The sequence below is a fragment of the Molothrus aeneus genome, unplaced genomic scaffold, assembly GCF_037042795.1.
Source record: "Molothrus aeneus isolate 106 unplaced genomic scaffold, BPBGC_Maene_1.0 scaffold_30, whole genome shotgun sequence".
Taxonomy (NCBI): domain Eukaryota; kingdom Metazoa; phylum Chordata; class Aves; order Passeriformes; family Icteridae; genus Molothrus; species Molothrus aeneus.
In genome coordinates, this window is record NW_027098964.1 from 2,843,331 (window position 1) to 2,866,380 (window position 23,050).

Here is a 23,050-nt window from a genome sequence, read left to right on the forward strand (position 1 = left end):
GTGTCTCTTTATGGTTATTGTATTTCCAGAGCGCCCCAGGATTGGCCGCTCCGCCCGGCACCTCTCGTCTTCCCCGGGTCCTCCCGCCCGCCGAAATTGCGACAACACAGTGGGGCGAGCAGGACACTTTACGGCAGCGGGTCGGGGGTACCGGGAGGATCCCGAGGGAGTTTTAGGGGGACCCCGAGGGAATCCCGGTGCCTCCGAGGCGGCTCCGTGAGCACCGAATTCCCCCCCCGCGCCCTCCTTTGTGCCGCGCCACGGCGCTGCTCGGAGCGCGCCTCGCTTGACGGCGGCTCGTACGACAGCCTCAGGGGCGTGCGGCGCGCTTTACGGCAGCGCGGCGGGGGCAGCGGGGCCGGGGGGATTTTGGGGGGTCCCGGGGGGGCTTTGGGGGGTCCCGGAGGGTCCCGGGGGGGGCCGGGGGCCGGTGCCCCCCCCGAGGATGCCGCTGGCCGTGCAGTGGCCGTTCCCCACGGAGCCGTCGCGGCGCTGGGCCCTGGCGAGCCGCGTGGTCACGGGCCTGGTGGGCACCTACAGCTGCGTGTGGACCCGTGAGTGACCCCCCCCCCCTAAATCTGGGGAGACCCCTCCTCAAATCCCGGTTCAGAGGGAGAGAACCCCCCCCAGATCCCCGTTCTGAGGGGAAACCCCCCAAAAATCCCAGTTCTGAGGGGAGACCCCTCCTCAAATCCCCGTTCTGAGGGGAAACCCCCCCCCTCCACAAATCCCGGTTCTAAAGGGAGAGACCGCCCCAAAATCCCGGTTCTGAGGGGAGACCCCCCCAAAATCCCTCCTGGACGTCACCCCCAGGCCACCCCGAACCCATTTGGGGGGGGTTCCCATCCCTTTATATTTTCAGGACCACCTCCAGTAGGTTTGGGACCCCCCCAAATCTTTTCAGATCCTCGGGACCCCTCCTCAAATGTATTTGGGACCTGTTCCCAAGCACCCCTGGGGACCCCCAGCTCCTTTGAGACCCCCTAAAACCCTCCAGACCCCTCCAAGACGCCTCAGATTCCCTCTCCAACCCCTTCAGAACCCCTTGGAGACCCCCCCAGCCCCTTAGGGACCCCCTTGAGGACCCTCCCAACTCCCTTAAAACTCCTTGAGGACCCCCCAAAATCCTTCAGACCCACCCAAAACCCCCCAAAATCCTCCTCCAACCACTTTAGAACCCCTTGGGGACCCCCCAAAACTCTTCAAGTCCCCCCTTCAACCCATATAGGACCCCTTAAGGACCCTCCTAATCCCTCCCAACCCCCTTAAAACTCCCTCAGACCCCCCCCCACAGCCTCTCTAGGACCCCCAAGGACCCCCCAAACCCCCTTAAACCTCCTTGAGGACCCCCCCAAAGCCCCCCCGGGACCCCTCCCCTCCCAGGGTACCTGAACCGGCTGCGGGTTCACAACGCTGAGGTTCTGCACGAGCTGGTGGAGAGGAGGGGGCCCGGGACCCCCCTGCTGACCCTGTCCAACCACGCCTCCTGCATGGACGACCCCCACCTCTGGGGTATTTGGGGGGGGGGGGGGTCCAAAAGGGGGTCCTAGAGAGGTCTGGGGGGGGAATTTGGGGGGTTTTGAAGGGTCTTGGGGGATCTGAGGGGGGTTTGGGGGTGTCCTAGAGGGACTGCGAGGGCCCTAAAGAGGCTGGGGGGGCATTGGAGGGGGGATCTGAAGGGTTTTGGGGGGGGTCCTGGGGGTCCTTGAGAGGCTGGGGGGTGTTTGGGGGGTCCCAGGAGGTCCTAAAGGGGTTGGAGAAGGAATTTGGAGGGGGAGATCTGAAGGATTTTGGGGGTTTTGAAGGGTTTTGGGGGGGTCCTTGATGGGTCCTTGAGGGGCTGGGGGGGGTCCTGGGGGGTCCTAAAGGGGTTGGAGGAGGAATGTGGGGGGGTCTTGGGTGGGTCTGAAGGGTTTGGGGGGGTCCTGGGGGTGTTTGGGGGGTCCCAGGAGGTCCTAAAGGGGTTGGAGAAGGAATTTGTGGGGTCCTGAAGGGGTTTGGGGGGGTCCTGGGGGGTCTGGAGGAGAAATCTGGGGGGGTCTTGAGGAGGTTTGAACAATTTGGGGAGGGGGGGGTTCTGAAGAGATTTGGGGGGTCCTGGGTGGTCTTTGGGGGTCCTCTAGGGGCCTGGGGGGGTGTGGAGGGTCCCTGAGGGGTCCTGAGGGATCTGGGGGGGTCCTAAAGGGGTTGAGGGGGGATTTGAGGGGTCTGGGGGGGGTCTCAGGGGGTTTTTGGGGGGTCTGGGGGGGGGGTTTCAGGGGGTTTTTTGGGGGGGTCTGGGGGGGTCTCAGGGGTTTTTTGGGGGGTCTGGGGGGGTCTCAGGGGTTTTTTGGGGGTCCCCGTGACCCCCGTGACCCCCCCAGGGTCCCTGAAGCTGCGCCACGTCTGGAACCTGCCCAGGATGCGCTGGTAGGGGCTGGGGGGGGGTTTGGGGGGGTCCCAGGGCGGTTTGGGGGTCCCGGCGCCCCCTCCCCACATTTGCCCTCCCCCAGGACCCCCACGGCCGCTGACATTTGCTTCACCCGGGAGCTGCACTCGCTCTTCTTCAGCCTGGGCCGCTGCGTGCCCGTGTGCCGCGGTACTGGGGGAACTGGGACGGACTGGGAGGGACTGGGAGAGACTGGGATGGACTGGGGGGGACTGGGAGGGACTGGGGGGGACTGGGACAGACTGGGAGGGACTGGGAGCACTGAGTGCCCGTGTGCCGCGGTACTGGGGGAACTGGGACGGACTGGGAGGGACTGGGAGAGACTGGGATGGACTGGGGGGGACTGGGAGGGACTGGGGGGGACTGGGAGAGACTGGGAGGGAGTGGGGGGGACTGGGACACACTGGGAGGGACTGGGAGAGACTGGGAATGGACTGGGGGGGACTGGGAGGGACTGGGAGCACTGAGTGCCTGTGTGCTGCGGTACTGGGACAAACTGGGACAAACTGGGAGGGACTGGGAGGGGACTGAGGGTACTGCGTGCCCGTGTGCTGCAGTAACTGGGAGCACTGGGACAAACTGGGACAGACTGGGAGGGACTGGGAGCACTGCATGCCTGTGTGCTGCAGTAGTGGGGACTGGGAGGGACTGGGACAAACTGGGAGCACTGCGTGCCCGTGTGCCGCGGTACTGGGGCAAACTGGGACAGACTGGGACAGACTGGGGGAGGGACTGGGATGGAATTGGGACAAACTGGGAATGGACTGGGAGGGGACTGAGGGTACTGCGTGCCCGTGTGCTGCAGTAACTGGGAGCACTGGGACAAACTGGGAGGGACTGGGATGGGATTGGGAGGGAGTGGGAGGGACTGGGACAAAGTGGGAATGGACTGGGAGGGACTGGGGGCGCTGCGTGCTGGTGTGCCGTGGTAACTGGGGGAACTGGGACAGACTGGGAGGGACTGGGAAAGGGACTGGGAATGGACTGAGGGCGACTGGGGGCACTGGGTCCCAGTGTGCCACAGTAACTGGGGAAACTGGGAGCACTGGGAGGGACTGGGAGGCTTCTAATTTGTACTGGGAGGCACTGGGTCGTTCCCAGTATGGACTGGGAGGGTCCCAGTCCATACTGGGATGGCTGTGGTTGCTCTGAGGCCGTTCCCAGTCCGTACTGGGAGGGTCCCAGTTTGAACTGGTCCCGCAGGGGATGGCGTCTACCAGCGGGGCATGGATTTTATACTGGAAAAGCTCAACCAGGGAGACTGGGTGCACGTGTTCCCCGAGGGTACTGGGAGCACTGGGAGGGACTGGGAGGGACTGGGAAAGGATTGAGAGGAACTGGGAAGGACTGGGATAGACTGGGAGGAAAATGGGAGCACTGGGAGGGAACTGGGACGGGATTGAGAGGAACTGGGATAGACTGGGAGGGGACTGGGAGCACTGGGAGGGACTGGGATGGGACTGGGAGGGACTGGGAGGAACTGGGAGGAACTGGGAGGGGTCCCTGGGGGGATTTTGGGGGTCTCATAGTGGAATTTTGGGGGTCTCAGGGGGGATTTTTGGGTTTCTTGGGGGGATTTTGGGAGTCCCTGGGTGGAATTTTGGGGGTCCCTGGGTGGAATTTTGGGCGTCCTTGGGGGATTTTGGGGTTTCTTGAGGGGATTTTAGGGTCCCTGGGTGGAATTTTGGGCGTCCTTGGGGGATTTTTGGGTTTCTTGAGGGGATTTTGGGGTCCCCTGGGGAGATTTTGGGGGTCCTGACCCCCCCCAGCCCCATTTTTCCCCCCTCAGGTAAAGTGAACCTGGGCCAGGAGGTCGCTCGCTTCAAGTGGGGTGAGACCCCCCAAAAAAAAACCCCAAAAACCCCCCCTTGGATCCCCCCCAAATCCTCTGGGACCCCAAAAATCCCCCCTAAAACCCTCAAAATCCCTCTAGACCCCACCACAAACACCCTGGGACCCCAAAAATCCCCCCAAAAAATGCCCCAAAAATCCCAAACTTGCCCCAAATTCCCTCAGTGGGGTTCTGAAGACCCCTCCAGACCTCCCCAGACCCCTCCAATCACCCCAAAACCCCCCTGGCTCCCCTCAAACCCCCTCCCCAAATCCCCCAAATTCCCCCTAGGGATCCAGAGCCCCCCCAAATCCCCTCTGGGGGTTCCAAAGCCCCCCCTAAATCCCTCCCAGAGCCCTTTGAGACCCCCAAAACTTCCCCCAAATTCCTCCCAATTTCCCCCTCAGGGTTTTAAGATCCCCCCCCCAGACCCCTCCAATCACCCCAAAACCTCCCTGGGCCCCTCCCCAAATCCTTCCTGGGGTTCCAAAGCCCCCCCAAAATCCCCTAAATCCCTCCCAGACCCCTTTGAGACCCCAAAAACCTCCCTCAAATTCCCATTTAGGGCTCTGAAGGCCCCCCCCCAGACCCCTCCAATCACCCCAAAACCCCCCTGGCTCCCCTCAAACCCCCTCCCCAAATCCTCCAAATTCCCCCTAGGGATCCAGAGCCCCCCCAAATCCCCTCTGGGGGTTCCAAAGCCCCCCAAAAATGCCCCCAAATTCCCCCCCCCAGGCATCGGGCGGCTCCTGGCCGAGTGTCGCCGGGACCCCGTGATCCTCCCGCTGTGGCACGGGGGTGAGGGGGATTTGGGGGGTCCTGGGGGGATTTGGGGGGTCCTGGGGGCCTTTAGGGGGTCCTGGGGGCCTTTAGGGGGGTCTTGGAGGGATTGGGGGGGGGCTTGAGGGGCTGGGGGGGGCTTGAGGGGCTGGGGGACACTGAGAGAGCCTTTGGGGAGGGGTCTGGGGGGTCCTGGGGGGATACAGGAGAAGATTTTGGGGGGTCCCAAGGGAGTTTGGGGGATCTGAGGGGGCACTGAGGGGTTTTGGGGGGCCCTGGGGGTCTTGGGGGTTTGGGGGGGGCACTGAGGGAGCTTTTGGGGAGGGGTCTGAGGGGTCCTGGGGGGGTTTGGGGGGCACAGGAGGGGTCTGGGGAATCCTGAAAGGGGCACAGGGGAAGATTTTGGGGGGTCCCAGGGGGGCTTGTGGGGGCACTGAGGGGTTTAGGGGGGCTTGGGGGTCTTGGGGTTTTGGGGGAACACCAGGGGGGTTTTGGGGAGGGGTCTGGGGGAATTTTGGGGTCTTGGGGTGACTGGGGTGGGGCACAGAGGAAGATTTTGGGGGGTCCCAGGAGGGTTTGGGGAGGTTTTAGGGTGGTTTGGGGGGTCCCGAGGGGTTTTTGGGGATGTTTTGGGGGGTCCCGAGGGGTTTTTGGGGGGGTCCCGAGGGGTTTTTATTCTGTCCCAGATGATTTTGGGCTGTGACCTCGAAGATTTTGGGGTCACCAGGGGAGATTTTGTGACCATGGGGGGGTCAGGGATGTTGGTGGGTTTGGTTCTGATTTTGGGGAGGGGTCCCACGGTTGTGCCCCCCCCTCATTTTGTGTTCCCACCCCCCCAGGGATGAGCGATGTCCTCCCCAACCATCGGCCCTACGTGCCCCGGGTGGGGCAGGTGAGGGGAAATGGGGGGGCTGGGGGCACTTTTGGGGTCTCTGGGGGAGTTTTGGGGTCTCTGGGGTTCATTTGGGGGGGTCTCTGAGGGGATTTTGGGGTCTCTGGGGTTTTTTTTTTGGGATCTCTGGGGGATTTTTTAGGATGTTTTTGCCATCTCTGGGTATTTTTTGGGGGGGCTCTGTGGGATGTTTTGGGGTCTCTGGGAGGGGTTTTGGGGTCTCTGGGAGGGGTTTTGGGGGGGCCTCAGGGGGGTTTTGGGGTCTGTGGGGGATTTAGGATTTCTGAGGGGATTTTGGGGTCTCTGAGTGACATTTGGGGGGGGTTTTTTGGGGGTCTATGAGGAGATTTTGGGATCTCTATGGGGATTTTTGGGATCTCTGTGGGATTCTGGGGGTCTCAGGGTGGATTTGGGGGTTTCAGGGTGGATTTTGAGGGTTTCAGGGTGCATTTTGGGGGTCTCAGGGTGCATTTTGGGGGTCTCAGGGTGGGTTTTGGGGGTTTCAGGGTGGATTTGGGGGTCTCAGGGTGGATTTGGGGGTCTCAGGGTGGATTCTGGTGGTTTCAGGGTGCATTTTGGGGGTCTCAGGGTGGGTTTTGGGGGTCTCAGGGTGGATTTTGGGGGTCTCAGGGTGGGTTTTGGGGTCCCTGCTCCCACTGACCCCATTTCCCCCCCAGCACATCACGGTGGTCGTGGGGCGCCCGTTCAGCGCCCGACCCCTCCTGGAGCGGCTGCGCAGCGAGGGGACCCCCACGGTGGGTGTGGGGTGGGACCCCCACATTTGGGGGGGGTCTGACCCCAAGATTTGGGATTTGACCCCAAGATTTGGGGATTTTGACCCTGAGATTTGGGGGTTCTGACCCGAAATTTGGGGGTTTGACTCTGGGATTTGGGGGGGTCTGACCCCAAGATTTACGGTTTACCCCATAGAATTGGGGTTTGCCCCAGAAATTTGGGGTCTGACCCATAGATTTAGGGAGTTCTGACCCCGGGATTTGGGGATTTTGACCTCGAGATTTGGGGTTTGACCCAGAGATTTTGGGGGTTCTGACCCAGAGGTTTGGGGGGGTTTGGATCCTGAGATTTGGGGAGTTCTTACCTCGGGATTTGGGGGTTCTGCCCCAGAGATCTGTGGGTCCCAGCCCCATAAATCCATGGATCCGAGCCCCATAAATCCCTGGATCCCAGCTCTATAAATCTGGGGATCCCTGCCCCATAAACCCCTGGATCCCAGCCCCACAGATCCATGGCTTCCTTTTCTCAGCCCCATAGATCCCTGGATCCCAGCCCCACAGGTCCATGGGGTCCCTTTCCCAATCCCATAAATCCCTGGATCCCAGCCCCACAGCTCGGTGTCTGTGCCCCATAGATCCCATAAATCCCTGGATCCCGGCCCCACAGCTCGGTGTCTGTGCCCCATAGATCCCATAAATCCCTGGATCCCAGCCCCACAGCTCGGTGTCTGTGCCCCATAGATCCCATAAATCCCTTTCCCAGCCCCACAGCTCGGTGTCTCTGCCCCATAGATCCCATAAATCCCTTTCCCAGCCCCACAGCTCGGTGTCTCTGCCCCATAGACCCCATAAATCCCTGGATCCCAGCCCCACAGCTCGGTGTCTGTGCCCCATAGATCCCATAAATCCCTGGATCCCAGCCCCACAGCTCGGTGTCTCTGCCCCACAGGTTGAGCTCCGTAAGGCTCTGACCGATTTTGTCCAGCGGGAATTCGAGGCTCTGCGGGGCCACGCCCGGACCCTGCACCCCGCCCCATAACTGGGGGGTTCTACCCCATAACTGGGGGGTTCTACCCCATAACTGGGGGGTCCTACCCCGTAACTTGGGGTTCTTCCCCACAACTCGGGGTTGTGCCCCATAGCAAGGCTCTCCTGCCCCATAAAGGGGGATTTTACCCCAAAAATTGGGGGTCTTGCCCCAAAATTGGGGATCCCTGGTGGAGCCCCTGCCCCATAGAGAGGGGTCCTGCCCCATAGAGAGGGGTCCTGCCCCCACTGAGCCCCCCCAACTGTGCACGGTGCCAATAAAAGAAGGTGGAACCTCGGGGGTCTCTTGGGGTCCCACAGGGGATTTTGGGGTCCCAGGGAGGATTTGGGAGGTCCCAAGATGGAATTTGGGGTCTTAGGGGGGAAATTTGGGGGTCCCAGGGTGGGGAATTTTGGGCCCCAAAACCAACCTAGTCCCAACCCGAGGTGATTTTATTGAAGCAGAAAAAAGGAGAGGGGTCCCCATTGCCCCCCAAAAAACCCCCTGGGAAGAGGGAGGGACAAAAGGGGGGTTCAGCCTCCCCAAAACGAGGCTTGGACCCCCCGAAAAATGAGATTTGGACCCCAAAAAAAGGGTGAAAGGTCCCAAAAATGACACCAGGACCCCCCCAAATATGGTGTTGAGGGCGTGGCCTTGTCATGAGGGCGGGGCTTGGTCCGGAAGATGCTTTTGGAGGCGTGGCCTGGTCCCAGGGGCGGGGTTTACAACCGTTGTGGGCGTGGTCTGAAGCTGTTTGTGGGCGTGTCTCGGCGTGGCCCCGCCCCTCACTCCTCCTTCTTGTCCCGGGGTCCGTCGTGGGCGGCCTGGGGGGGGCAAAGGGGGGAATTGAGGGGAGGTTTTGGGGGTCCCGAGGGGGTTTTAGGGTGCACTGGGGGGGATTTGGGGGTTGGGAAGGGTTTGGGGGGCTCCTGGAGAGGATATTGGGGGTCCCGAGGGGGTTTTGGGGTGCACTGGGGGGGATCAGGGAATTTAGGGGGACCCACAGAGGGGGTCTGGGGGGTCCTGGAGGAGATTTTGGGGGGTCCCCAAAGGGATTTGGGGAATTCTTGGGGGGGGATTTTGGGGGTCCCCTCAGGATATTTTTTTGGGGGTATTACTGGGGTCCGCAGGGGTATTTTGGGGTGAATTTTGTGGTATTTTTGGGGGTGTTTTATGGTATTTTGAGGGGTATCTTGGGGTGTTTTGGGCAGTATTTTTATGGTATTTTTGGGGGGTTTTGGGGTTTTTTGGAGGGTATTTTTGGGATATATTTTTTGAGGTATTTTGGGTTATTGTGAGGTATTTTTGGGGTGTATTTTGGGATCTTTTGAGGGATATTTTTGTGGCATTTTGGAGGCTATTTTTGGGGGTGGGTTGTGGTATTTTGGGGTGCATTTTGTGGTATTTTTGGGTTGTTTTGGGAGTATTTTTGGGGTGTTTTATGGTATTTTTGGGAGTATTCATTTTGGGGGTTTTGGGGTTTTTTGGGGTATTTTGGGGGTATTTTTTCGGGAGTATTTTTGGTGTGTGTCATGGTATTTTTGGGGGTATTTATTTTGGGGGTTTCTGGGGTATTTTGGCATGTTTTGAGGTATTTTGGGGGTATTTTTTGGGTGCTTTGGGGTATTTTGGGGATGGTTTTTGGGGCATTTTGGGAGGGGGTTTGGGGTGTTTTTTTGGGGTGTTTTTTGGGGTATTTTGGGGTGGGGTCTGAGGTATTTTTTGGGGTGGTTTGGGGGTGTTTTGGGGTGGGGTCTGAGGTATTTTTTGGGGTGGTTTGGGGGTGTTTTGGGGTGGGGTCTGAGGTATTTTTTGCGGTGGTTTGGGGGTATTTTGGGGTGGGGTTTGAGGTATTTTTTGGGGTATTTTGGAGGTGTTTTTTGGGGCATTTTGGGAGGGGGTTTGGGGTGTTTTTTTGGGGTATTTTGGGGTGGGGTCTGAGGTATTTTTTGGGGTGGTTTGGGGGTATTTTGGGGTGGGGTTTGAGGTATTTTTTGGGGTGGTTTGTGGGTATTTTAGGGTGGGGTCTGAGGTATTTTTTGGGGTGGTTTGGGGGTGTTTTGGGGTGGGGTCTGAGGTATTTTTTGGGGTATTTTGGGGGTGTTTTTTGGGGCATTTTGGGAGGGGGTTTGGGGTGTTTTTTTGGGGTATTTTGGGGTGGGGTCTGAGGTATTTTTTGGGGTGGTTTGGGGGTGTTTTGGGGTACCTGCAGCCTGGCGTGCTCCTCCAGCAGCCGATCGTACTCGCGGGTCAGGCCCTGGGCCTGGCGCCTCATGGCCTGCACCTCGCTCTCGGCCTTCTCCAGAGCTGGGGGGATTTTGGGGGAAATTTTGGGGATTTTGGGGAATTTTTGGAATTTTTTCTGACCCCCTCCAAACCCCTTCTGACACCCCCAAATCCTCCAGACCCCCCCATTTTTGGGGAGCTCAAGGTCACCTCAAATGCCCCCAAATTCTTCCTTAACCCCTCCCAGACTCCCCCAAAATTCCCCCAAAATCCCTCTTTAACTTTCTCAGACCCCCCAAATCCCCTTTAAATCCCAAAAATTCCTCATCAACCATCCCAAACCACCCTAAATTCACAAATTTTCCCCCCAAAATCCCTCTTTAACTTTCTCAGACCTCCCAAAATTCTCCTTTAACCCCCTCAAAATTCCCCTTTAAGCCCTTCAGATCCCCCTAAAATTCCCCTTTAAACTCCTCAAAAATCCCCAAAATTCCACTTTAACCCCCCAAAAATCCCCAAATTTCCCCCCTTACCCTTTTTGCTGAGCTCCAGCTCCTCCTTCAGTGACTCCACCTTGGCCTTGAGGGTCTCGTTCTCGTCCCGGGTGGGGGACGGGGCCCCCCCAGACTCCTTCAGTTGCTGAGGGGCACAAAAAAGGGGGGGGATTCAGGGTTTTGGGGGGATCTGAGGGGTTAAATCAGGGGGTTGGGGTTTTATCCTGATTTTTTAGGGGTTTTTGGGGGTTTATTCCAATTTTTTTAGGTTTTTTTGGGAGTTTATCCTGATTTTTTTGAGCGACTTATCCTATTTTTTGGGGGCAGTTTATTCTGATTTTTTGGGGGCAGTTTATTCTGATTTTTTTGGTTTTAGGGGATCCCAGGTGTTTTTAGGTATCCCAGGTGTTTTTGGGGTTGTTTCCAGGTGGTTTTTGGGGTTGTTTCCAGGTGGTTTTTGGGGTGGTTTTTGGGGTTGTTTCCAGGTGTTTTTTGGGGTTGTTTTCAGGTGGTTTTGGGGTTGTTTCCAGGTGGTTTCTGGGGTTGTTTTCAGGTGTTTTTTGGGGTTGTTTCCAGGTGGTTTTTGGGGTTGTTTTCAGGTGTTTTTTGGGGTGTTTTTTGGGGTTGTTTTCAGGTGGTTTTGGGGTTGTTTTCAGGTGGTTTTTGGCGTTGTTTCCAGGTGGTTTTGGGGTTATTTTCAGGTGTTCTTTGGGGTTGTTTTCAGGAGTTTTTTGGGGTTGTTTCCAGGTGTTTTTTTGGGGTTGTTTCCAGGTGTTTTTTGGGGTTGTTTCCAGGTGTTTTTGGGCTTGTTTTCAGGTGGTTTGGGGGTTGTTTCCAGGTGGTTTTGGGGTTGTTTCCAGGTGGTTTTTGGGGTTGTTTTCAGGTGGTTTGGGGGTTGTTTCCAGGTGGTTTTTGGGGTTGTTTTCAGGTGTTTTTTGGGGTTGTTTCCAGATGTTTTTTGGGGTTGTTTTCAGGTGTTTTTTGGGGTTGTTTTCAGGTGTTTTTTGGGATTGTTTCCAGGTGGTTTTTGGGGTTGTTTTCAGGTGGTTTTTGGGGTGTTTTTTGGGGTTGTTTCCAGGTGGTTTTGGGGTTGTTTCCAGGTGTTTTTTGGGGTTGTTTCCAGGTGTTTTAGGGCAGCCTGTACCTTCCTGAGGGCGTCGTTGTCCTCCAGGTACTGCCGTGCGGCCTGGCTGGCGCCCTCGGCCTGCTTGCGGAACGCTTGGCTGGAGGCACCCAGGGCAGCCTGGGCCGAGATCAGCGTCACCAGGCGCCTCAGGAGGCTGAGTGGGACAAAAATGGGGGTGAGGGACCCCAAATTTGGCTTAGGGATCCCCCTGGGGTCACCCAGCGCCCCCCCTGAGCTCCTGGGGCCTGTTAGGCTGAGGCCTGGCTGGAGGCCTCGAGTGCGGCCTAGGCCGAGATCAGGGCCCAGAGGCGCCTCAGGAGTTGAAGGGACAAATTTGGGATGAAGGACCCCCCAAATTGGGGTCAAGGACCCCCAAATTGGGGTTAGAGACTCCCCTGGATCACCCAGAGCCCCCCCTGAGCTCCCTGGACCTGCTGGGCTGAGGCCTGGCTGGAGGCCTCGAGTGCGGCCTAGGCCGAGATCAGGGCCCGGAGGCACCTCAGGAGTTGGGGGGCACAAATGGGGGTCAGGAACCCAAAACTGGGGTGAGAGAGCCTCAAATTGAGGTGAGGGACCCCCAAATTTGGGTCAGAGACCTCACAAACCCCCCTGAATCCCCCCCCCGAGCTCTTTGGGCCTGTGTGAGGCCTGTCTGGAGGCTTCGAGTGCAGCCTAGGCCAAGATCAGGGTTAGGAGGTCACCCCCAAACCCCCCAGATTGTGTCTGGGACCCCCCAAATTGTATCCAGGGCCCCCCAAATCCCCCCCAGGCTCACAAGGAGAGCAGCAGGGCAAAGCCAGCCAGGTACAGGTTCCTCTGGGCACGGAACAGTTTCATGTGGAAGTGCTCCAGCGCGGCCGGGCTGGTGCCCAGAGCCTCCTTGTCCCCCACGTTGTACCTACGGGTCTCCCTCAGGGCATCTGGGGGGACAGGGGGGGTCAGCAGGGGGGGAAACCCCCAGAGACACCCCCCAAAATCCACCCGGAGGCACCCCAAATCTGCCTGGATACGCTGGGGCAGCCCTCGCACAGAGGCATCAAAATCTCCTCAAAATCCACCCAAAATTCCCCAAAAAACCTCCCCAAATTACCCCAAAATTCTCTCCAGATCTACCCAAAATTGCCCCCCAAAAAATTCACCTGTAGTCCCCCCAAATCCACCTAAATTCTCTCTCAAAATTCCCTCAAATCCCCTCAAAATCCATCCAAAATTCCCCAAAAAATCACCCAACGTTCCCCCAAATTCACCCAAATTTCCCTCAAAAATCCCCCCAAATCCCAAAAATCTCCCCAAGCTTCCCCCAAAATTCTCTCCAAATCCACCCAAAATTCCCCCAAAAAATTCACCCAAAGTTCCCTAAAACCCACTCAAATTTCCCCCGAATCCACCCCAAAACCCACCTAAAACCCCTCCAAAAAATCCACCCAAATTGCCCCCAAAATTCACCCAAATTTTCCCCAAATCCCCCCCAAATTTTCCCTAAAAATGCCCCGTGCCCACCGAGCAGCAGCAGCACGAGGATGACGATGAGTACGATGAAGAAGGAGTTCCCATAGGACACCACCAGCCCCACCAGGCGGGAGCGGAAAATTTTCTGCCATCTGAGGGGGGGGGGAGCACAAATTGGGGACCCCCCCAAAATCCCCCAAATTTCAGGGAATCCCCCGCCAGGACTCCCCAATTTTTTAAAACAAAATTTTCAGTTCCAGGGTCGTGAAAAAGGAAAGAAAATTTTCTTTTTTTAATGAATTTTTTTGCTTTTATGTAGGGGGGAGGGCACAAACTGCGACCCCCCCCCAGGACTCCCAAAAACTCCCCAGGACCCCCCAAATTTCAGGGTATTCCCCCCGCCAGGACCCCCCCAAATTTTAGGGAACCCCCCCAGGACCCCCCAAATTTTAGGGAACCTCCCCAGGACACTCCAAAATTCCCTCAAGAAATCTCCAATCCCACAGGACCCCCCCCCCCCCAAAGGGCCCCCACCCCATTTTATCCCTCAGAGACCCCCCCAAATTCGACCCTCAGGGACCCCTCCCCACACTTGGGGACCCCGCTCTTTATAGCGACCCCCTCTCCACATTTAGAGACCCTTCCTCACCTTTAGGGACCCTTCCCCACGTTTAGGGACTCCCTCCTTTTAGGGACCCCCCCCCTCACTTTTAGGGACCCCTCCCCACTTTTAGCCGCCCCCCGCTCCCCTCACCTGGCCGGGGACACGAAGGGGACGCAGAGCAGCAGCACCAAAAACACCTCCGCGTACAGGAACGTGGCCACCGCCGTCCACTGCAGGCTCATGGCGGCCTGAGGGGGGCACGGGCAGCGATGGGGACCCGGTTTGGGGCACCGGGACCCCCAAAATCCCCTCAGGACCCCCCCCAAAAAACCGCCCCGGAGCCGCCCCTCCCCCACGGCCCTCACCCTCAGCTGTCGCCCCCGCCCAAACCGGAAGAAACAGGGGAAGCCACGCCCACTCGCTCAGGGAGCGACCAATCAGAGAGAGAGGCGGGAAAATAGGATGTGACGTCACGTTTGCCCGCCATTTTCCCCGCCTCACCCGGGAAAATTTAATAAGAAATTTAAAAATAAATGTAATAATAAATTTAACCAACTAGAATGAGATCGTTGAAGCGGGTAAAATTAATTGTAATTAATTGAATCATTAGTGAAGTTAATGGGATTGAAAACGAGGCCACGCCTTTCGGAGTGGCACCGCCCACACCTGCCCACCCCTTAACGCTAATGGTTCATCCCCCACCCGTAGCCACGCCCCCACCTTATACCACAGCCAATCATTGTCCCGCCCTCACCGTTTGCCCCGCCCACAGCATTGATTGATTGATAGCTCTGGACTCGTTTAATGCATTTATTGGGGGGCGGCCGGAACCCCCCGAATGTGGGGGGGCGTCGTGAGGGGTCCTGGGGGGTCCCAAGGGGGTTTTGGTGGGTCCCGAGGGGCTTTTGGGGTCCTGCGGGTGTTCCAAGGGAGTTTTGGGGGGTCTCCAGGGGGTGGTTTGGGGTTTTTGGGGGGTCCCAAAGGGATTTTGGAGGTCCCGGGGGTTCCCAAAGGGAATTTTGGGGATCCCGGGGAGGCTCCAAAGGGATTTTGGGGGTCTTGGGAGGGCCACTGGTGGATTTTGGGGAGAATTTGAGCATCCTGAGGGTTTTCGGGGTGGATTTTGGTGGGGTCCCCAAAGATTCGGAGTGGGTTTTTTTTTGGGGGGTGGGTCCCGGCAGGATTTTGGGGGTCTCAGCCAGGGCCCCCCCCCAGCAGCAGCAGCCCCAGCAGGACCCCCCCGATCACCCCCAGTGCCACCAGTTGGGCTCGGAGGGGGAGGAGGCGCCCAGGTCCCGGGGGGGGCTCGGGGGGTCCCGCGAAGATTTTGGGGGGTCCCGGGGGGGCTCGGAGCGGCTGCCGGGGCTCCAAACGCAGGGGGCTGATGGGGGGGGGGGAATAAATTAGGGGGGGCTGGGGGGGGTCCCCAAAATCCCCGCCCCCCCAGACCCCTCCCCCCACCTCACCTGTCCACGTGATCCATCAGGGTGGGGGAGGGGCTGGGGGAGCGCTCCACAATCTGGGGGGGGCGAGGGGAGGGAGGGGTCAGGGGGAGAGGAACCCCCCCCAAATTCCCTCAAAATACCCCCAAAAAAATTCCCGCAAATTTCTCCTAAAATTCCCTCAAAATTTTCCCCCAAATCCGCACAAATTCCCCACAAATTCCCTTACATTTCCCCTAAAATCCCACCACAAATTCCCTCAAAATCCTCCCAAAAATTCCCTTAAATTTCTTCTAAAATTCCCTTCAAAATTTCCCCCAAACACACCCAAAATTCCCACAAAATTCCCCCAAAATGGGTTCAAAGTTCCCTCAAAACTTCCCCAAAATTTCTTTAAAATTCCCTCAAAGTCCCCCCCAAAATTTCTCCCAAATTCTCCCAAAATTTCCTCAAAATCCCCCGAAAATCTCCTCAAAAACTTCCCAAAATTCCCACAAATTTCCCCTAAAACTCCCTCAAAATTTCTCCCCAAATCCACACAAATTCCCCCCAAAAATTCTCTTAAATTTCTCCTAAAATCCTCTCAAAATTCCCACAAAATCCCCCCGAAATTCCCTCCATTTTCCCTCAAATCCCCCCAAATTTCCTCCCACTCCCCTCCTCCTTCTCACAGGTTGCCGCGCTCGCGCCCCCCCCCCAAATTCTGGGGGGGCTCTGTCGCTGTCGGGATCATCTGGGGGGGACACAGGGGGAGTGAGGGGGGCGCAGAGACCCCCCCAAAAAAAACCTGGACCCCCCCAAACCCCCCCAGGACCCCCCAAACCCCTCCCCAAATTCCTCTGGGACTCCCCAGGGCCCCCCAAATCTCCCCAGACCCCCCTCCCCATGGACTCTCCCCCTCCCCAAACCCCCCCAAATCCTGCCAGGGACCCCTAAACCCTTCCAAGACCCCCCCAGGACCCCCCAAAGCCTCCCAGGGACCCCCAAATCCCTCAGGGACCCCTCCAAACCCCCCCCAGGGACCCCCCCTCCCGACCTGACCCCACCCCAAATCCTCCCAGGGACTCCAAAACTTCCCCCAGGGACCCCCAAATCCCCCTCAGGACCCCCTCAAATCTTCACAGGACCCCCCAAATCCTCCCAGGACCCCCCAAAACCCCTCCCCACGGACCCGCCCCCCCCCTCCTCCAGCGCCGGGTCTCGAACTCGTAGAATTTCTTCTCGTAGAGTTTGCGGGGGGGCCCTGAGGTGGGAGGCACGGGGTCAGCCCAGTGCTCCCAGTGCAAACCAGTGTTCCCAGTTACCCCTCCCAGTGCTCCCAGTCCAAACCAGTGTTCCCAGTTACCCCTCCCAGTGCTCCCAGTCCAAACCAGTGTTCCCAGTTACCCCTCCCAGTGCTCCCAGTCCAAACCAGTGTTCCCAGTTACCCCTCCCAGTCCAAACCAGTGTTCCCAGTTACCCCTCCCAGTGCTCCCAGTCCAAACCAGTGTTCCCAGTTACCCCTCCCAGTGCAAACCAGTGTTCCCAGTTACCCCTCCCAGTGCTCCCAGTCCAAACCACTGTTCCCAGTTACCCCTCCCAGTCCAAACCAGTGTTCCCAGTTACCCCTCCCAGTGCAAACCAGTGTTCCCAGTTACCCTTCCCATTCCCTCCTAGTCCAAACCAGTGTTCCCAGTTACCCCTCCCAGTGCTCCCAGTCCAAACCAGTGTTCCCAGTTACCCCTCCCAGTGCTCCCAGTCCAAACCAGTGTTCCCAGTTACCCCTCCCAGTGCAAACCAGTGTTCCCAGTTACCCCCCACCCACCCCTTTCCTCCCAGTCCCTCCCAATGTCCCCAAATCCCCTCCCAATCCCCACCCAGTCCCTCCCAGTTCCCCCCAGTCCCTCCCAATGTCCCCAAATCCCCTCCCAGTGCCCTCCCAATCCCCTCCCAGTTCCCCCCAGCCCTCCCAGTCTCTCCCAATGTCCCCAAATCCCCTCCCAATCCCCACCCAGTCCCTCCCAGTTCCCCCCAGTCCCTCCCAGTCCATCCCAGTGCCCACCCAGGGGCCCGCGCCGGCTCTGGAGCTTCTCCAGCAGCTCCTCGTCCGAAAGGCCCCGAAAACTCTCCATGGCTGAGGGGGGGTCCGGGGGTCACTGGGGGGGGGGGTCCCCTGTGTTTTTAGGGGTGTCCCAGGGGGGTCCCCCCTCGATTTTGGGGGTCCCGATGTCCCCTCACAGCTCGGGCGGGGGGGGGGGGGGAAGTTCCGGGGGTCTCCCCGGGGGTTTTGGGGTTTTTGGGTGGTCCCGAGATCCCCTCACGGCTCTGAGGGCGATTCGGGAGGGATCCCTCCATGAATTTTGGGGGTTTGGGGATTTTTAGGGGATTTTTCGGGGGGTCCCGAGGTCCCCTCAGGGCTCTGAGGGCGATTCGGGAGGGATCCCTCCATGAATTTTGGGGTTTTTTGGATGTTTTTGGGGGGGATTTTTAGGGGATTTTTCGGGGGGGGGTCCCGAGTTCCCCTCACGGCTCTTGAGTGAGGTTCCAGGGGGTCTCCCCCTGAGTTTCGGAGTTTTTTTTCGGGGCTTTTGGGGTTGTTGGGTGGTCCCGAGGTCCTGTCACAGCTCTGGAGGCGATTCTGGGGGTCTCTCTATGAAATTTGGGGTTTTTGGGGGATCTTTGGGGGGTTTTGGGGCGTCCCGGGTTGGTTTGGGAGATCCTGGGGGAGTCCCGAGGTCCCCTCACGGCTCTGAGGGAAGTTCCAGGGGGTCTCCCCCTGAGTTTTGAGGGTTTTGGGGGTTCCCGAGCTCCCGTCGAGGCTGTAGAAGGGATTTTAGGGGATCTAACCCTGAGTTTTTGGGGGTTCCCGGGGGATCTCGAGGTCCCCTCACGGCTCTGGGGGAAGGGTCTGAGGGGGCGTCTCCCGAGTTTTGGGATTTTTTTGGGATTTCTGGCGGTCCCGAGGTCCCCTCACAGCCTTGGAGTGGACTCCAGGAGGTCTCCCCCTGAGTTCTGGGTTTTTGGGGCTTTTTTGGGGTTTTTTGGGGGTTTTTGGGGGGTCCCGGTACCTTCTCCGCCGGGGCCGCGCCGGGAATGACTCAGGGCAGGGGGCGTGGCTACCACAGACCCCGCCCACTGCCTTATTTGGATTGAATTCCCGCCCAAACGTGTGGGTGTGTCCATATATGGGCGTGGTTACATCGAGACTCCACCCATGTCCTTATTTGAATATATAGGCGTGGTCAACACCAAACCACGCCCACTCCTTATTAAGGGTTCGGTCCCAGGGGGGTTTTGGTGGGTCCCAGCACCCCACGACCCCCCCCAACCCCTCCCATGAGCTCCGAACCCCCAGACCCCCCCCAAATGTGGGCTCTCCATCCTCGAGACCCCCCAAATGTGGGGTCACCACCCTCAGACCCACCCCCGCAAAAGGAGATCTGAACCCCAAGACCCCCACCCCAACAAAATTAGGGTCCAGACCCCTCCCTTCCCAAGATTTGGGGGTTCCCCAACCAAACACCCCAATTTCAAGACCCCCCCAAATTTAGAGCACAACCCCCCCCCAAAAATATTTGGGAACCCCCCCTGGCGGTGTCACCGTTATCTTTTATTCCCTCCGGGGGGGTCCCAGGGGGGGCTCAGCCCCCGCCCCCACCCCCGGCCCTGCCCCACATTTGTTTTTTTGGGGGGGTGGGGATTGAGGGGGGGCAGCCGGGGGGGAGCCCCCAAAACGTCACAATCACGGCACAAAGACACGGGGGGGAGGGGGCGTGAGGTGGGGGAGGGGCACGGCCGGGGGGGGGGGGCTTTGGCACGGCCGTGGGGTGGGGGAAGGGCAGTGAAGGGGATTTTGGGGGGATTTGGGTGGTTTTGGGGGAGTTTTAGGGGTTTCATTGGGGCGGGGGGGGTTCTATTGGGGGGGGGGTCAAGCCCCTCCCACTCCACGGTCCCCTCCCCCTTGGGGGCGTGGCTCAGCCCCAGGCCCCGCCCCCGATCGCCGCCGCTTGGGGCGGCTCTTCGGCACAGCGCCCCCTGCTGGAGGGGAGGACCTGGGGAGAGGCCAGAAAGGGCGAGGGTCAGGGCGCCCCCTGGCGGCTTGGAGGACTTGGATCCAAATTTTATCCACCCTGCCCCCAAAATTACCCCCAAAACCTCCCCGTGGAGATCCCAAAACTCCCCAAACCCTCCCCAGAATACCCCAAATCACAGCCAGACCACCTAAACCCACCAAACCTCCCCCCAAAACACCCCCAAAGCCCCCAAATACACCCCCACCACCCTCCCCTCAAATTCCCTCAACCCGCCCCCCCAAAACCCCTCAAACACTCCCAAACCTCTCCTCAAAACCCCCAAACACTCCTAAGGTCCCCTAAATCCCCCCCAAATCCCCCTAAACCCCCTCAAAACCCCCTAAACCCCCCAAATCCCGCTCAAACTCCCCAAATCCCCCTCAAACCACTCCCAAATCCCTCTAAACCCCCTCAACCCCCCCCCAAATACCCCCTCAAACCCCCCAAATCCCCCTCAAACCACCCCAAATCCCCCTAAACCCCCTCAAAACCCACTAAACTCCCCGAAATCCCCCCTCAAACCCCCCAAATCCCCCCGTAAACCCCCTTAAATCCCCCGAAATCCCCCCCTCAAACCACCCATTTACCCCTCAAACCACCCCCAAATCCCCCTAAACCCCCTCAAACCCCCCTAAACCCCCTCAAAACCCCCTAAACCCCCCAAATCCCCCTCAAACTCCCCAAATCCCCCTCAAACCACCCCCAAATCCCCCTAAACCCCCACAAAACCCACTAAACCCCCCGAAATCCCCCCTCAAACCCCCCAAATGCCCCCCTAAACCCCCTCAAAACCCCCCCAAATACCCCCTCAAACCCCCCGAAATCCCCCCCTCAAACCCCCCAAATCCCCCCAAACCACCCCCAAATGCCCCCCTAAACCCCCTCAAACCCCCCCAAAATACCCCTCAAACCCCCCGAAATCCCCTCCAGCCCCCCAAACCACCCCCAAACCCCCCAAAATCCCCCCCCCCCCGCCCCCCCAACCCCCACGCTCACCCTACATCTGGTTGGCGAAGGAGGTGGGGGCTCCCTGGCCGTACCCCCCTTCCGAGGGGGGCCCCCCGTACCCGCCCTGGCCGTAGTCGGGCTGGTAGCCCCCCCCAGGTTGGCCGTAGCCCCCCCCGGGTTGGCCGTACCCCCCCTCGGGGGGGCCGTACCCCCCCTCCGGGCCGGGGCCTTTTCGGGGGACCCCCCCCGGGGGCGGAGCGCGGGGCCCCCAGGCCCCCCCAGCCGGTCTCCTTGAAGACGAACCAAAGGTTGCCCGTCCACAGCACCAGGTTCAGGAAGCCGAACACCTGAGGGGAATTTGGGGGATTTTTTGGGGTTTTTTGGGATTTTTTGGGGGGGTTTTGGAGGATTTTTGGGGTTTTTCGGGGTTTTTTTAGGGGGGGGATATGGAGGTTTAGAGGGAATTTGGGGTTCCCCGTCCACAGCACCAGGTTCAGGAAGCCGAACACCTGAGGGGATTTTGGGGGATTTTTTGGGGTTTTTTTGGGTTTTTTGGGGGGAGGTTATAGGGGAATTTTGGGGATTTTGGGGTGATTTTGGGGAGGGGTTTGGGGGGCATTTGGGCTTCCCCGTCCACAGCACCAGGTTCAGGAAGCCGAACACCTGAGGGGAATTTGGGGTTATTTATGGGGATTTTTGGGGTTTTATGGGGGTTTTGGGATTTTTTGGGGTCTCTGCACCCCCAGACTCACCACGGAGGTGTTGAGCCCTGAGGTTCGTGGGCATTCGGGGTTTTTTTGGAGGTTTTCTGGGGGGATTTTTGGGGTTTTTTGGGGGGGATTTTTGGGTGTCTGCAGCCCCCGACTCACCACGGAGGTGTTGAGGAATTTGGGGTTTTTGGGGAGGTTTTTTGGGGGGGATTTTTGGGGTTTTTGAGGTCTGCATCCCCAGACTCACCACGGAGGTGTTGAGCCCCAAGTTTCGTGTGGATTTGGGGGTTTTTTGGGGGGGATTTTTGGTGTTTTTGGGGTCTCTGCACCCCCAGACTCACCACGGAGGTGTTGAACCCTGAGGTTCGTGGGCATTCGGGGTTTTTTGGAGGTTTTTAGGGGGGATTTTTGGGGTTTTTGGGGGGGGATTTTTGGTGTTTTTGGGGTCTCTGCACCCCCAGACTCACCATGGAGGTGTTGAGGAATTTGGGGTTTTGGGGGAGGTTTTTTGGGGGGATTTTTGGGGTTTTTGGGGTCTCTGCACCCCAGACTCACCACGGAGGTGTTGAGCCCCAAGTTTCGTGTGGATTTGGGGGTTTTTTGGGGGGGATTTTTGGTGTTTTTGGGGTCCCTGCAGCCCCAGACTCACCACGGAGGTGTTGAGCCCCGAGGTCCGGGGTGCCCCCAGCGCCTGGCACCGCGCCCCCGGGCGTTGGCACCCCCCGACCTGGGCCAGCACCCCCGAGGGCGACGTGGCCGCCTTGACCTCGGCCAGCGCGGCCGCCCAGGCGCAGGAGCTGACCAGCCACAGGAACGCCAGCGCTGCCGTCACCCCCAGGTCCTGGGGACACAGAATCACCATGAAAAATAAATTAAAAATAAAATTAAAAAAAATCCCAGTTAAAACCCAAAAATCCCGATGAAAAACCCAAAAATCCCAATTAAACCCCCTTAAACCCCCCCATAACCACCACAAACTCCCCCAAAAAGTGCCCCAACACCCCCCAAACCCCCTCAAATTTCACCCCAGCTCCCCCCAACCCCTCCAAGAGACCCCCAAACCCCATCCCACCCACCCCAAACTCCCCAAAAGCCCCCCCAAAACTGCCCCAAAGCCCCCCAAATTTCAGCCCAGCTCCCCCAAACCTCTCCAGGAGACCCCCAACCTCTCCCCCAAGACCCCCTTTAAACACCCCCAAATCCTTCAATAACAGCTCCAAACTTGCCCAAAACGGCCCCGAACCCCCCCCATAACCACCACAAACTCCCCCAAAACTGCCCCAAACCCCCCAAATTTCACCCCAGCTCCCCCCAAACCCCTTCAAGAGACCCCCAAACCCCATCCCGCCCACCCCCAACCCCCCACAAGACCCCCCAAAACCCCCTTTCAACACCCCCCAAACCCCCCAATAACCACTCGAACCCCCCCAAATTTCGCCCCACGCCCCCCAAACCCCCCACTCACGATGCGGGGCCCGCGCCCCCCGCCCGGTAGGCCTGGGGGGCGAACAGGTACCCCCCGAGGGCGGCGGGGGCGTAGAGGAAGGAGCCGACCCCGACGGTGACGAAGAACTGAGCGGCCGAGGAGTGGTCACCGACCAGGAACACCCGCTCGGGGGGGCCCGCCCCGCACGAGGGGGCCTCGAAGTACACCTGGTGCAGCCTGGGGGGGTCCCCGTTATTTGGGGGGGGGTCCCGTCCTGATTTTTGGGGATTTTTTGGGGATTTTTTTGGGGATTTTTTGAGATTTTTTGGGATTTTTTGCGGATTTTTTGCGGATTTTTTGGGGATTTTTTGCGGATTTTTTAGGAAATTTTTTGCGGAATTTTTGGGGATTTTTGCGATTTTTTGCGGAGTTTGGGACCCTCCCACACACCTGGAGCAGCCTGGCGGGGTCCAGGGTAAAGTTTGGGGGGTCCCGTCCTGATTTTTGCGGATTTTTTAGGATTTTTTGTGATTTTTTGCGGATTTTCGGACCCTCCCACACACCTGGTGCAGCTTAAGGGGGTCCCCGTTATTTGGGGGGGGGGGGTCCCGTCCTGATTTTTGGGGATTTTTTGGGGGATTTTTTGGGGATTTTTGAGAATTTTTGGGAATTTTTGGGGATTTTGGGTTTTTTGGAATTTTGAGATTTTTCTTTTAATTTTTGGGGATTTTGGGATGCCCCCACCAACTGGTGCAGCCTGGGGGGGTCCCGTCCTGATTTTTTGGGATTTTTTGCGGAATTTTTGGGGATTTTTTGTGATTTTTTGGGGGCTTTTTGCGATTTTCAGACCCTCCCACACACCTGGTGCAGCCTGAGGGGGG

General features: G+C 58.5%; 3 protein-coding genes across 4 annotated transcripts in view; 1 reads left to right on the forward strand and 2 right to left on the reverse strand.

The window, feature by feature from the left end:
- Positions 1 to 389: 389 nt before the first annotated feature.
- On the forward strand, positions 390 to 7,989 carry TAFAZZIN (tafazzin, phospholipid-lysophospholipid transacylase). Its single transcript, XM_066570524.1, has 10 exons — positions 390 to 554; positions 1,384 to 1,512; positions 2,364 to 2,409; positions 2,493 to 2,578; positions 3,632 to 3,712; positions 4,218 to 4,259; positions 4,995 to 5,057; positions 5,879 to 5,931; positions 6,609 to 6,686; positions 7,615 to 7,989. The coding sequence occupies exons 1-10, from the start codon at positions 446 to 448 to the stop codon at positions 7,702 to 7,704; spliced, it is 777 nt and encodes a 258-aa protein (XP_066426621.1). The 5' UTR covers positions 390 to 445; the 3' UTR covers positions 7,705 to 7,989.
- A 137-nt stretch (positions 7,990 to 8,126) lies between these two features.
- Positions 8,127 to 14,003, reverse strand: BCAP31 (B cell receptor associated protein 31). Its single transcript, XM_066570527.1, has 8 exons — positions 13,957 to 14,003; positions 13,742 to 13,839; positions 13,039 to 13,139; positions 12,314 to 12,458; positions 11,557 to 11,692; positions 10,452 to 10,557; positions 9,899 to 9,999; positions 8,127 to 8,516 (listed from the first exon to the last, which is right to left on the reverse strand). The coding sequence occupies exons 2-8, from the start codon at positions 13,831 to 13,833 to the stop codon at positions 8,478 to 8,480; spliced, it is 720 nt and encodes a 239-aa protein (XP_066426624.1). The 5' UTR covers positions 13,834 to 13,839; positions 13,957 to 14,003; the 3' UTR covers positions 8,127 to 8,477.
- Positions 14,004 to 18,820: 4,817 nt separating this feature from the next.
- LOC136570048 (synaptophysin-like) overlaps positions 18,821 to 23,050 on the reverse strand; it is a 17,536-nt gene continuing 13,306 nt past the window's right edge. For both annotated transcript variants that reach the window (XM_066570482.1, XM_066570483.1), the window contains exons 6-7: positions 20,082 to 20,380; positions 18,821 to 19,064 (exon numbers count right to left, since the gene is read on the reverse strand). In XM_066570482.1, coding sequence (XP_066426579.1) covers positions 18,941 to 19,064; positions 20,082 to 20,380 — 423 coding nt within the window. In that variant the 3' untranslated portion in view covers positions 18,821 to 18,940. The remainder of the gene's footprint in view (positions 19,065 to 20,081; positions 20,381 to 23,050) is intronic.